We start from the raw sequence: 13361 nt of genomic DNA, 5'->3' as shown, positions 1-13361 counted from the left end.
TTGATTCCCGGAGCCTATAACGAGAACTGAATCTTGGAGCTGCGGCAAAGAGCCGGGTTGAAGGAAGGCATGTTTTGTATTATCCATGCCGACTTGATCTTCTAAATCTTCCCAGAAGTCCTCGCTTTCAACGTACAATTGAGCTATATCGCACTCATTGCCGATGGCGACAACCCTTGCCGGGGCCTTTGTGTCACTGTATCGTTTTGTTACTACGACTGAAGTGTAATGGTCGACGGAGCGCGTGTTTGTCAGAATGCGACGTCCATGAATGACAAAGGCCGAAGACGTTGATTATGGCTGCGGTGTCATGACGCAGGGCAACTCGTAGTTTGGTTCGCAATGAGTACAAAAAAAGGTGAGAACGCAATCCAAAATGTCAGGACTTGAATCCGGCATATGCGGCTCTAGGATTAGTTAGGACGAGGACGCTTGACCAAGTGGCGGTGCCCTTCTATGGTGGGGGCGGCTAAAGAGAGGGGACAGGAGGTATGGCCAGCATAAAAGCAGCGCTCATGGCGAGCAGTCTTTGGGAGAGAGGAGGTCGCTACAAGGACTGCAAAGACCGGGTTTCGATTGCGATAGAGATGAAAGTGGGAGGCGGAATGGAAAATTGGAGGCAAAACGAGTGAATAGTGTGATAGAGCTGAGAAATACTCGCCCGACTTTCCAGTAAGTCCATCATGCAAGGATTCGATGATGCTTGAGACAAGGAAGCGATGAGGACGGAAGTGGTGCTACGACGGTGCGAGTGAGCACTTGCCATACGGTGGGTGGGAGATCGACGTTTGCCCTCACCCCCGGCGTCGTGTACAGTGCCCTCCGAGTAGATGTAGTGACACGTATTACACATGCCCGCATGTCACAAATTTCCGGTTGCGCATGTTGTTGAAACGGTATCAGCTCCAAACCTCACGTAGTGGTAGTCCATGCGTTCTACCTGTATCCCGACCACGGCCTTTTTCTATCAGCCCGTTGCGCTTGGACGCTCGGATTTTTGATTTTTTTGACCTGAATATTTCTCCCATTTTACTTTCCGTGTTTCTGCTTCTGTCGATAGCCAAGATTCCCAGATCTCTGATTTCGCCACTGCCACCACCACATATCCCTCTCCATCGATCCAAGTTTCCTTCTCTTCGGTACCTATCAGGGAATACACACAGATCTGCTTTTGTTTCTTCCATTTGGAAATCTACACGGATACTGGTTGCTTCTTCTACACTTGCTTATCAGCGGAGAATCTGACGGGGCGATTTGGGGGTTTCTGCACGGTCATAATCAATAACTGGAATGCGCGAGCTAAGGGAAGGGGACTCCATTGAAGTTCTCTGGATTCTTGACGTTACTGTGGAGAGTGGAAGGAGGAAAGGTCAGAAAAACAAAAAGGACGTTTGGTGGAGGGGGAAAGTGAGTGGAGTTGGGAAGCGAAGAGGCGAGTTCGTTGCCCTCGTGCAGTATGATGCAGGGTACGGCATGGGTGAATCTGGTGTGAGCGCACGCTTCATGAAAAACAAATTGCAGCGCATAAGCAAGATGACGGAACGCTACTGTGCATACAACAATGGCGGTATTACAAACGAGATTTCTCCGAGTGTGATGATGGAATCTCGAGTTCGGACGATGATTACAGCGCCCTCGAGGCCTCCTGCACGAAGCGGAACTGCTTTACTAGTCTATGTGATCATACCAGAACTGCATCTCGTGTAGCATCTCTGGAACTGAGAGTGGATGACATTCAAAGGCTTCTGAGTGCTCAAAGCGGCATTTATTCCAGATTACTGCGGTATAAGACCGAAAGTGATGTCATTTCTGACCGGGCTTTTGGATTCCTAAGGCAAAGAATGGCAAATGCATGCCAGAGAGCTATTCAACTTCCAAGAATTCGAACTGCAGTCACGGATGTCGTCGCGCAGGAAGGAAGACATATTGGTATGTGCTTCACAAGAGCTTTACGGGCAGATACGGACTGCACTCTTGCTGAAATGGAACAAATATGCCGCGTGGTCAGAATGCGGACTCCCACGGCAACATTTTACCCAACCTACGAGGAAACCCAGTCTCCCCGCTCCGACATAGAAACAATAACGATATTGTTTGATTCTCTCGGCTGTCTTGGTAAATGCATCGGTTTCACAAGTGTCTCTGATCTACAGTACTTCATGGTGAAGGGAAGAAAAATGAGGCGCATGGAAGTGTCTGACCAGAGCGCCTTTCGGCTGCTAGGGGGGACTTTGGCTGACAATGATTCAGAAAAATCCATGTTCATTTTTCGAGTTGCGGGAAGTCAAGTTTGCACAGCCACAGACAAAATGTGCGAGCTACTTTTCCGGGAGAACATGTGTTTCGATCGACGAAACAGAACGTACGCTGACAGACTAGAAAAAAAAGTATGATGCTTTCTGACGCCTTGAAGATCTCCAAGGTTGCCTATCACGGGAACAGGATACCAGAAAATCTGGGAGACCGTGCATTTCATTTGCTGTGGCATCGGACATCCGCGGGAAAAACAAAACAGCTTTCTAAGACGTTGACAGATCCTGATGAGGCACTGGGCTGTTTAGAGATGAGCTGGCCTTCATTAGTGGTACGGGGTAAGCATATCATAGAGGAATTTCAAAGAATAGTAACCCAGAACATGGTGAAGAGAACCATAGAATGAAAAGGATTGAAGTTATGCCAATGCAAAAACGTCAATGGCCAGCCAGGCACGTCGCAAACGCTCACCTCATCTCTTTGTGTCGAATCTGACTGCCCTCCGCTATCCTGCTCTCATCAATCCAAACACACATCTTTTCCTCACCCACAAATGTCTGCCCTCAGGCCCCGCGCCACCCCTTCACATCCAAACAACACCCCCAACCGCCCCTCCGTACGGACGAAGGGCGCCTTTGATGGCAACCAAAAACATGAATGGCATGGTCACATTACTTTACTTACTTATCAACGTACACAAATGGCTAACTCTCTCTATAGCGGGCTGGCCGTTTCCCACAATTCTATCGGCTGTGAGATATGCATAATTTACCCCATTCGTGGAGGGTATCCTTGCCGCTTTGTAAGATAATAGAACCTTTCGCCTGAAAGAAGTCCAGCTGCGTGCGTTATCACGCCGACATTTTCACTGAAGTGACAGTGGGTCTCTGGTGAAGACATAGAACACGCATGTATCAGCCCAACCCTTCTCACATTTCCAGTCAGTCTTAGTAAGGTTAATGGTGTACCGGGGGGAACGTGTAGGGTTCTATCCTCATGTAATGTGCATTTTCGCACAAAAACGAATGGAGAACTCTCGATACAATATTCTCCAGCACCAGACTGGTGGTCCTTCCAAGATACAAATGCCTCGACAGCAAAAACAACAAGTATGTAATTGTCCGGACTGCCCTCCATTTCAAGAAGACTCGGCTGCTCCTCGAGTAGGTCTCCTGTCATGTCATGACGCACAAGCGATTGAATGGCGTTTCCTACACGAATACAATCGTGAGGATATGAATGCCCGGATGTGCTCGACCTAAATATGTTTTGTTTAAACCGGCGCGCCTTCTTGAAGAACGTTACTTTGCGCTCGCCATCGAATTGGAGAATAACTGACTGAGTGAGCAACTTCATCATACCTGTATGCGACGTCGATGTCTTTTCTGTACCGTTCAGAACCCACTTAGAATGTGACCCATCACCACGCGGACCGGGCGATGTTTTTCCTACCAGCTTACGCAACAACGGCTTGATTAGTAAGTCCTCTGTCAGCTGGCTTTCGAATGAGGTAGTGTCTAGATGTTCCGATGGAGTACTTTTCTGACCGGTCAAGAATGTACCGAAGTCGTTTTTATGTTCCTGTGACAAGGGGTTCTCCACTATCTTTTCTGTTAGTGCCGCAAGACGGTCTTGCCAGTCGTCAGAAAGTGCATGCTGTACTGCTTGTAAATGGGGATTTCTTCTGTTAGAACGGGAAATGCCTCGCTTTAATGGCTGATGGGCAAACTCAAAGACGAGTTCACCAAAATGGCGCACATGACCCATCGCCGCGACTGAGTGAGTATACAACTCGATTAGCCTGTGCAAGTTTGGTTTGTCTATGTTCTTCTTTGCTAGTTCAGACTGACCACAAAGCTTATCGCACAAGGAAACGTACTGACGAGACATGTCCTGTAGCTCAACGGTACTCGCCCGACCACGATCCGAGTTGAACAGCCTCACCGCCTCTTTCCCGTCGATAAGAAGGCTTGGATACCAATACGTTTTTGTTACTAGGGCTGAATAAAGTTGTAGGCATTTTACAGCATGTAGAAGCGCACTTGATTGTTCATCATTCCGCCCTGCTCCACAATCCATGTTTTCACCGCAAAAGTCCTGAAAAACTTTGTCAGCAAGGACAAGTGTGCAGAACACGCCGCTGATCGAGGTGGAAAAGAGCTTCTTACCCTTGAAATCAAACAATTTGTTTTGAATCACAAGATTGTTTGCTCGGAGCGCCTCGCAAACCCGTGATTCAACGTGTCGAACAGCTTTTTCATCATGAAGTAGCATGAAGCAAGTTGTTAAAATATTGATAGCGTTACCAGACAGCAAATGGTCAAGTGCCACCAAAACGGAACGGTAAGGGTCGAACATGGCATTAAAGATTGGATGGCCGCAACTTGCGATCGGTATTTTACCGCTGGACTGTGCACGCGTCAGTTTCTGATATAGCAACAGCAAAGGACTACCAGAAACCTTGCGGGATGATTCTTGCTCCATACCAAGGTGATGTAATAGCGAAGAAAATTCCCTCTCATTTATGTTCGCCCCACGAATGGCATCTGTTCGTGGACCTGAACGAAAGCTGCAAGAATCTGCGCTGTGCTCGTCGGTGGTAAAGCCATGACGAGACTGTGCTGGATCAAGTTTCTGAACTCTAAAAGAACAAAGATGACAGGCTGCATCAGCATTGTGGCCGAGCAAGTCTGAAACATGGGCAATTTCGAGAAAATCAGCAACATATGCCACGACTTGGATGAAAACGGTGATTGCAAGCCCAGCTCCATCAACAGTTTTAATACCGTCGGTTGCTGCAGTCTCGAGATCTTCTGATATGATGCGCAAAACTTCACTGGATTCTACTCCCGGGGGAGTGAGTCCGAGCAACCTGACCGACTTGCGGCCAGTGCGATGCCTTGGTAGTAAGTTGAGGGGAAGCATGTATATTCCTCCGGCAGAACCTTGTTTCTCCTTGTATTGAGAGAACCCGTCCGAGTACAGTAGTATTCTGTACACAAAGAAACGACTACCATCCAGCAGCGTACCAGTAGACTTGTCACATGGGCATTGAAATTCATCGACATAATTTCTAACTCCTATTGTGCCTATATCAAGTACGTCTTCATGCGATGAGTTACAATATGGGCCACTCTGTTGCTTTGCATTTAATACAACGTCAGATACCATCTGTTTGAATGCTCTGCACCACTGGAATTTACGTCCTTCTCTGTCGCTGTTGGTAGTTGGAATCCAAACAATTTCAATGGGCCATGTTGTTCCAGTATTGCTGCAAAGTCTGTGTGCAAGAAAGCACACGTGATCTGATATGGACAAATACAGCTGAGTGCAAAGATCGCCCTCCTTCATGAATTCCTCACCTCCAGGGCCCCAGAAGTGGCCAATGTCCGAATCGGCGTTCAGTCTGAACTTGGAGCTCACCAGTACAGTTTTCCCTATGTTAGCGTGCAGAAGGTAGTGGGATCTTTCTCCCCTTGTGAAAGAGAGTCCGCTGACGGAATGATAAGAATATCTGCCGCTGTCTGTAGACCCGTCTCGTTGCCCGGGCGTACTTGACATTGCAATGTTCACAGATGTTCCAACCTTGTAAAAAGAGGAACGGGAAAAGTCTCCGTGTTGTTTCGAGAATGCACTAGAGTTGGGCTGACACAAGACTGAATTCCTTCTTGAAACCATCGGAATTCTGTTAGCCGTCGTGAAAACCGGATCGAGAACACCACCTTTGGCTTCAGCCAAGCATCCCTGTTCCAAGAGCATCCACGTGGGTCTGAATGATACATCCCGCCGCGCCCAAGAGCTTGGTAGAATAACTTCGGCCTCAGCTACAGCCGCAGTTGGATGAGGATCCACCGATAAATCGGAACGCGATACTGGGGAAGTCGATTGCCTGGCACCGGCTTTTTTCAAGTCGACGGGAAATACACATCTCCGAGAAGCAGGAAAGCTTTTCTCGCGCAAGTAAGGCAAAAGATTGCGCTGGATCGATGAGTATGAAGGCAAAGGCTTTTCGTGGGGCGCATATCTTCCAAGTAACCAGTTAACTGTGTCCCGGAAGTATTCGAATTGATCAATCGTGAACCTGTTCGTACCACTGACGGCTAACAATGACAACAATTGCTGCCACGTTGATACGCATCTCCGGTCCAAAGGTATGTCCTCATAAGAAGCGCTCACATCTGAAGTAGGGGAAGGAGGCAATGCGCCATCGATAAAAGCATCTTCACTTGTATTAGAGATGGATGCCAAATGCTCGTCCCTTTCCTTATCCTGAGTGGTGCCCTCTGTTTCAACGAGTGGATTTTCCGTTAACGCATTGGGATCGTCTTGATCTGAATCGAAGGAGAGCCTTCTTTTCACTAAATCGTCAAAAGATTGAGTTTCAGCTCCAGATTTGTTCTTTTCAATAGAATGTAGGAAACCGGCTGGACTTGCAACTTTGTTTGGATCTGTGTAGCGCGGCAATCTTTCAATGCAGCTAAACCGCTCCTTAGCTCGCTTAACGTCCCTCCTTGGCCGAGGTCTTTTTCGTTGTGATGACTTGTTACCCGAATGACTCTGCATATCAACGAATATGTGCACAACAGTGTCTGGAAGAGGGAGAAAGTGGAAACGGGAGAGGTGCAAGAGGAAGAAAGTCGGAACGGACGACGATAAAAAACATATGCCATTGTATGGTGGGATGGTATGGTAGCCACATAAGAACGGGACGACATACCGACAGATACAAAGACTTTTTCGCGGGAAATGGAAACGAAATTTGAATCTGAGAAGTCTACAGCAATGTTTAGCATTAAAAAGTGGGCTCCATGGCTCTTGTCGCGCGCCGCAAGTGGGGAGGAATGGTGTAAAGTACTTTAAGGTCCATTTTTACCGCTCTTCCGCCTCCGCTTCTTCTCCATCCCCGACACAAACGTCGCCCTGCCCGTCAATCATCACGCTGCTCGCGTTCATCAAGAGCCCCTCCAGTTTCATATTGGTCTAAATCATTACTTCATGATCAAGAGCAAAGCAGTCCAGAGCATTGATTTTCAAAATGACGGGTAAGGGTGGAGGTGGCCGCACAAACAAGGCAAGGCAGAAGCGTTCTACCGGTGTCGGCCCAAGCTACCAGAGAAGAGTGAGAAGAAAGGTAACGGGGAGCGATGCACTGTCGATATTTCCCAGAAGTGACTCACCTCCCATCCATGGGGGCCATGCGGAGAGACGGAAACGTCCAACTCCCATGGAGCTTCAAAATGTCCCTAACACATCTGATATGGAAACACAGCCCCCCATGACAAGAGAAGGTGAGGAACCACGGCCAAGACTAGAGCAGGATCCCGAAATTTTTCTTCCTAATCCACGAACTCCCGTGCACTCGAACCGAGACAACCTTCCCCTTCGAGATGGAGGTGTCCTTGGCAATTCAACAGCTCCGATCCGTGATTTTCAAGCTATACATAGGAATGGCAGGCAACTCCCGCAAATGAGTGAACGAGAGAACGAAACCCCTGGTGGGCATTCGAATCGCAATGCAGTGCTTGACCGTCGAAGGGTTCTCGGAACGTCCGAAATCGCTCAACTTAAATCCGACCCGTCTTTTAGGATATTTTTGGAGAACCTTCAGAGAACTCTTTTAACCAAGTTTAATACAGTCGAAAGTGCGATCAAAAATCTACGACAAGAAGTTTATTCTGTCAAAAACCTCGTTACAGATGGCATGTTAGGAATGAAGGCAGGTTCAAGTTCTGGTTTGCGGAAGAAATCGAAGAGAAGCTCCAACTTCACCTCGAAATGGGCTTTCAAAGACCTCGTGGAACAGGAGAATGCTTCCTTGGGAGCGCAAGTAGAGTTCGTGTTTGGCTCTTCTCTGCTGTCAGAAACTCTTACAGGTTGCGTATGTCACTTCATGGAGTATACTTGGTCCCTTGGCATTAAACTAGCTCACACACACCTGGCTATGGCTGCGTTCTTGTACGGCCACAACAAAACAGCAACGAAAAAGGCGTTTGCATGTGGATTGGCGCTAGTGCATTGTGATTTCAAGTTCAGGTACGTAAAGAAGCTGTTCGAGAGTGCTAGAAGGCGCAGGATTGACGTTTCATACAGCGGGAGAAACGATGACAGAGACAATGTTAGTCATGAACACCGCCATCCTCAGCGTGAAATGCCTCACTGGCTAGAGACTGGATATGTCGGAAAAGATATACTGAAGATAACAAGAAAACTGGTAGAAACGAAGGAGAAGCCCCCCAAACCCATCGTGGAAACCGTGAAGGGACGAGAGGCCATCTACATCGCTCAAAGTGTGTACGCAATGGTGACCGACTTTTTTAGGGAGTCCCGAGTTGCAGCCAAGAAGCGCTTTTTTGAAGATCTTGGGTTCATGCTGATTCCGTGAGAGTCGCGACGAGGCATACCGGAAGGCTTTCAGCCCCCGAAGTTATCGTTTAAGTATCCAGATCACTATTTCAACATCGGGGATCAAATTACATCTGCAGTTACGTCTGACATTCCAAACGCGGTGGCATTAAACAAATGCCTTCTGCGGGAAATGAGTGATTCTCGATTGGAATTACATGTTCTACTGGAGTACGATGTTCTTGTGGGTGAGGGTTTACTAAAAAATGGCGGACAGAGGAGAGGCTTTCAGCCAGCCCAACGCAAACGTATGCACCGCACAATTAACCTTGCTGTAGTATCTCTAAATTTCTTTCTAGCGTACACCCAAGGCAAAGACGTGACTGATTTTCTTTGCAGTCATTCAGGCTCTCTACGGACAGTTTTCCGAACTGCATTGCTATTTCGTTTGTTTGTCAACGATGTTATCAACGGCAGGAGTCATTTGGCTTTGCCGTCTACCTTGCGTACCATGGAGGATGATGAAGGGGTACAGGAACAAAATATCAGTGGCGGCGGTACATTGTTGTTTCCGGGCGAAGCAGAGGAAGATGAAGCAGACCAGCCACAGCATAGTAACCATGATGAATACGAGGAAAGCGAAGAAAACGGTAGCAACATGGCTCGTGTGCGGATTTTAAACTTCCTGCCAGGTCTTTCGAAACAGAAAGATGTATTGGATGCACAAATCCTAAGGATATCTCCGGCAGCATTCGACAAACTGTGCACAATTTTTCCAACAGGTACCTCAGAGCGAGAGAATGCGAGAGAGGCGGGTAAAAGTGTCGAAAATATGCAACAGGTTCAGGATCAATTGTGGGAAGATGACTCCAATGATGATGATGAGTTTAATTTCGAGCACCTTCTTCAGGGTAGCAGCAGAAACAGGACTGAGGGGTGATTTGCCACATGTTACAGTATATCCATGACTACTTATTTCACGCGATATACTTGACATTTTGAGTCGTGGGAGAGTGTACTCTTGCAAAGGCTTACCCTGTCCGAGAAGAACTCACAATGTGGGATCATAATCTAGGAATTAATCTGATAGAGAAGTTTGGAGGTGGCAATGAGTTCTTCCAATGAATAATAAAGGTATCAATTTTCACGGATATCAGATACAACACTGAATACATCAAACCTTTCCCCGACATGTCTGAGGTTTCAGAGGTAGAGTAGGCAGATACAGGGTAGATATTATGTTAGGAAAGGGAGAGAGAGAAGTTACTGTGAGTTGGGGGTGGGTGAGGTGGATGTGATCTGGGCGGATTTGATCACGATTGAGATGGCCGAACATTTTAGTGATGGCAGGGTACATGTGGGACGGGGTGGTTATATAGAATTGGTGACAGTAACTGTAGCGATACCGTGGAGGATGGAAGACTTCACCTGATCATCTGATCTACCACAACCGAAACTCTCTACTCCTCGCGCCCTTCCATTTCCCCTCCTTGAACCCTCTTCCCCTTGATCCCCCTCCAACACCTTGTCCATCACCAACATGTCGACCCCCGACCCTCGAGCACGACCTCCTCCTCTCCTCCCTCACCCCCGGACCCGACCTTCACCTCACAAAACATCCATCCCACCAACCTCCTTGACATCACCCAATATCACACGCCAACCCGCTCTTCCTGGCATATTCACCCACCTCTTCATATAACAATCTCTCATCCAAAAACCATGGAATGATTTTTCTAGCGCTCCACGACATCAATTGCCCTCTTCACTAGCGTCGTGAATCGCATTCCCGCGCGGTGGCTTTCCTTCCGATTCCCAACCTGTACGACACGAAGGTACTGTAACTTTACAGCACATACGTACATCTTGTCGCCCCGCCACCGCCGCCTCCCGAAATTTTAGGCCAAAAAGGAGGGTGGCTACAGCTCACCGGGGGACATGTGCATTGCTGGACAGGCGAGGCTGGCTTGATTACCCACACCGACGCCGCCGTCCGGTGTTAAAATTGGACAAATTTAATGAGGGTGGGATTTCACATGAGACCGCACGTTGCGCACGGGCGGGCCTGTGCTGCACGCGTAACACGCTCCCACACACCTCTGCTGAAATGTCCATGTGGCGGGACAAGACCAGCATGGCGACACGGCCCTCAGTATAATTCCAATAATTTTTCAACCAATACATTCATGCCAAATGTCCAGGTGCTCGGGTGCTGGCACCGCGAACTCTTCGTTAGGAACGGCCCTTACACATCAATGGCGCGTCTCCCGTCTCCCGTCTCAGTGGCGGCCTTCCCAAATGGTGGATTTTTGATCCGCAAGCTCGTCAACCGTCCTCATTGTTGCCGTCAACAGGTGTCGTCAACAGGCGTCGTCCCCCGCTCTCCCTCCCCATTTTCATTCGCATCTCAGCCCCTCCATTTCACAATGGCCTTCCTCTTCCCTCCCCCTCCACCGCCCCCCTTTCATCTGGGCACATTTCCCAGCCCCTCCCCTCAAGGCCCCTCTCCCGCACTCCCCATCCGTCGTCGTTGCACCCTCACCCCCGCTTTCACCATCTACAACCCCTTCAGAAACCCCGATGGAAACACATTCCTGGGCCGCGTCCACGTCCTTGAGCGCAAAAAAATACCCTTCTCCGTCATCGACTCAGCGTTTGCACCCATCGCCAAACAGAATGTCAACCGCAAGCAAGTCGACGCCGCCATCGACGTCTGCAATAACTGGTTTACAGAAAACGGCTACCCGTGCTCCCGCCTCTCCATCGTCACTTACCCTTCGATTTTCAACCGCACGCTCGCCCTTTACTCCATTGAGCCCCGCCTGCACGCCATCCGTCTTGTCGCGGTCGACAGCAACGGCAAACCCGTCGAGGGCGCCTCCGTCGTCACAAGAGTCGACCTGATCACCCGCGTCCTCGGCATGAAGCGGGACGACATTTTTAGATGGACCGCAGAGGGCGTCGCTTCCCTTATGGCCCTCGGTATTTTCGAGTCTGCAGACGTTCAAGTCAAATCCGTTTCCGCCGAGCGCGTCGAGCTTGTGCTTAACGTCAAAGAACGCCGGACTTGCCGCGTGGAACCGGGCGCTGGCATCACTTCCGACGGGCGCATGTACGGGGACGTCTCCTTTCTAGACAACAACTTTCGCGGAAAAGCCCAACGCATCCGCATCGAGTGGCAAAAGCGTTTGGACTCCCCCCGCGCCGCGGGCTGTGTCGCCTTTGAAGATATGCGCATTGGCGCCAGAATCCCCTTCTCATACAAGATTCGTGCGTTCCGCGATGCCAATTCTTCCAGGGGGGTGCCGGCTACCCGCTCCATCGGCCTACGCAGACCATCAGGCGATGATGAAGTTACTCGTCGCGGGATTGAGACCCCGCTCAGGTATGAGAAGGATTGCGACGGCGCCATGCTGGAGCTTGGCGTACAGGCCGGGCAGTGGCAACTGGTTGCTGTTGCTCAACTCGGTCGCGGAGAGCGTCCAGGCGAACCCGTCAGAACGTGCCACGCCAGATACGTCCATTTTTCAAACCGTCCTGCAAAGCAGTATCGCACACATGACGCGCTTCCCCATCGATTGTCCTCGGTCTGGGCATATGCTCAACGTGGAGAGCTCAAGACATTTAATGAGGCCGGCACGATGTTTCGCAACACAGTTGTCCGGCTGGCACAATACGTGGGGGTGGGGCCATACGCTTCTATTGCGGCAGGTCTCAATTTGGGGATCGGGTCGGATAATCTACCCTGGCATGAACAGAAATCGCTGGGGGGTGTCATGAATGTGCGCGGTTATGACCATGGAGAGCTGGGACGGTACAAGTCGTTTTGGGACGGGGCGACTTGAGCTTAGGGTACCGTTGACGCGCGGTGCTCTCCCGGGGGCAGTTCCAGAAGATGATGAGAGCGAAAACGAAAGGGACGGAGACACCAGTGCCGGCAAGGACATCGATAAATCTGCCACTCAACAAAAGACGAGTGGCACTAAGGGAGGCAGCGAAAAGACCCCCGCCGTCCAAAACGACAAGGGGGCTAATGCAGAGAGTGAAGACAACACCTCTGTATCGAAACACGTGAATGATGCCCCAGCGAATCGATCTGGAAAGGTGATCTCACCCAGTTTGCTGGACAGCTTGCCGGCGTTAGTGGGTGTTCTGTTTGGGGATATTGCCGTCTCTAATGAACAGATACGAGAACCGATTGGGATGAGCTACGGAGTCGGTGTTCGCATTGGAGGCATAATCACGATGAACTGGACAAGGACGATGGACGGGAGAAAATCGCGACTCCATTTTGGGTTGATCGATAGAAGTCTGTAAAGGTAGCAGTGCGATCTTGCCAGTTAAGAATTAAGTATAAATCCCCGGAATCATCCCACATGACAAGAGCTAGTTCTCGTACTATCGCTTGCGTTCTTGTTGCCAACGGTAAACGGCAGGCGCTCCTGTCGTAGAATTCGCTCGTCTTTCCAACACACGACGCCCCTTTCCAACACACGACGCCCCTTGCTCAGCAGAGCCTTCTCCGAGGCCATGTCCTTCAGCACCGTCCTCAATTTTCCGTGTCGCTCCTGCCGCTGTTGCAATTCCTTGTACGCTTTCTTCGTCGACCTTAGCGTTGCTCGATGCCCTCCATCACTATGTAAGGAGCCCGTCCCTTTCCGCTCACTCAGCGCCTTTTCCAGCCCCGCCATCTCCTCTTCATCATCCACATTTCATTCCCACATATCCACTATATGCACCACGACGCCCCTCGAAAAGCTGCGCCG

General features: G+C 49.6%; 1 protein-coding gene; it reads left to right on the top strand.

Moving 5' to 3' along the window:
- Positions 1-12393: 12393 nt before the first annotated feature.
- CHC_T00006357001 (hypothetical protein) lies at positions 12394-13055 on the top strand. XM_005718711.1 is given in 2 exon segments: positions 12394-12912; positions 12913-13055. The coding sequence occupies 1 exon segment, from the start codon at positions 12394-12396 to the stop codon at positions 12910-12912; it is 519 nt and encodes a 172-aa protein (XP_005718768.1). The 3' UTR covers positions 12913-13055.
- The last annotated feature ends 306 nt before the right edge of the window (positions 13056-13361 follow it).

This window comes from Chondrus crispus, genomic scaffold (assembly GCF_000350225.1).
Source record: "Chondrus crispus Stackhouse genomic scaffold, scaffold_40, whole genome shotgun sequence".
Classification (NCBI taxonomy): Eukaryota; Rhodophyta; class Florideophyceae; order Gigartinales; family Gigartinaceae; genus Chondrus; species Chondrus crispus.
The sequence above is the reverse complement of the archived record's forward strand: the minus strand, read 5'-3'. Positions and strand labels throughout refer to the sequence as shown.

What these genes read in the sequence shown, in the direction of transcription:
- CHC_T00006357001 (XM_005718711.1), top strand. Translation starts at nt 12,394, where the DNA reads ATGGAGAGCTGGGACGGTACAAGTCGTTTTGGGACGGGGCGACTTGAG.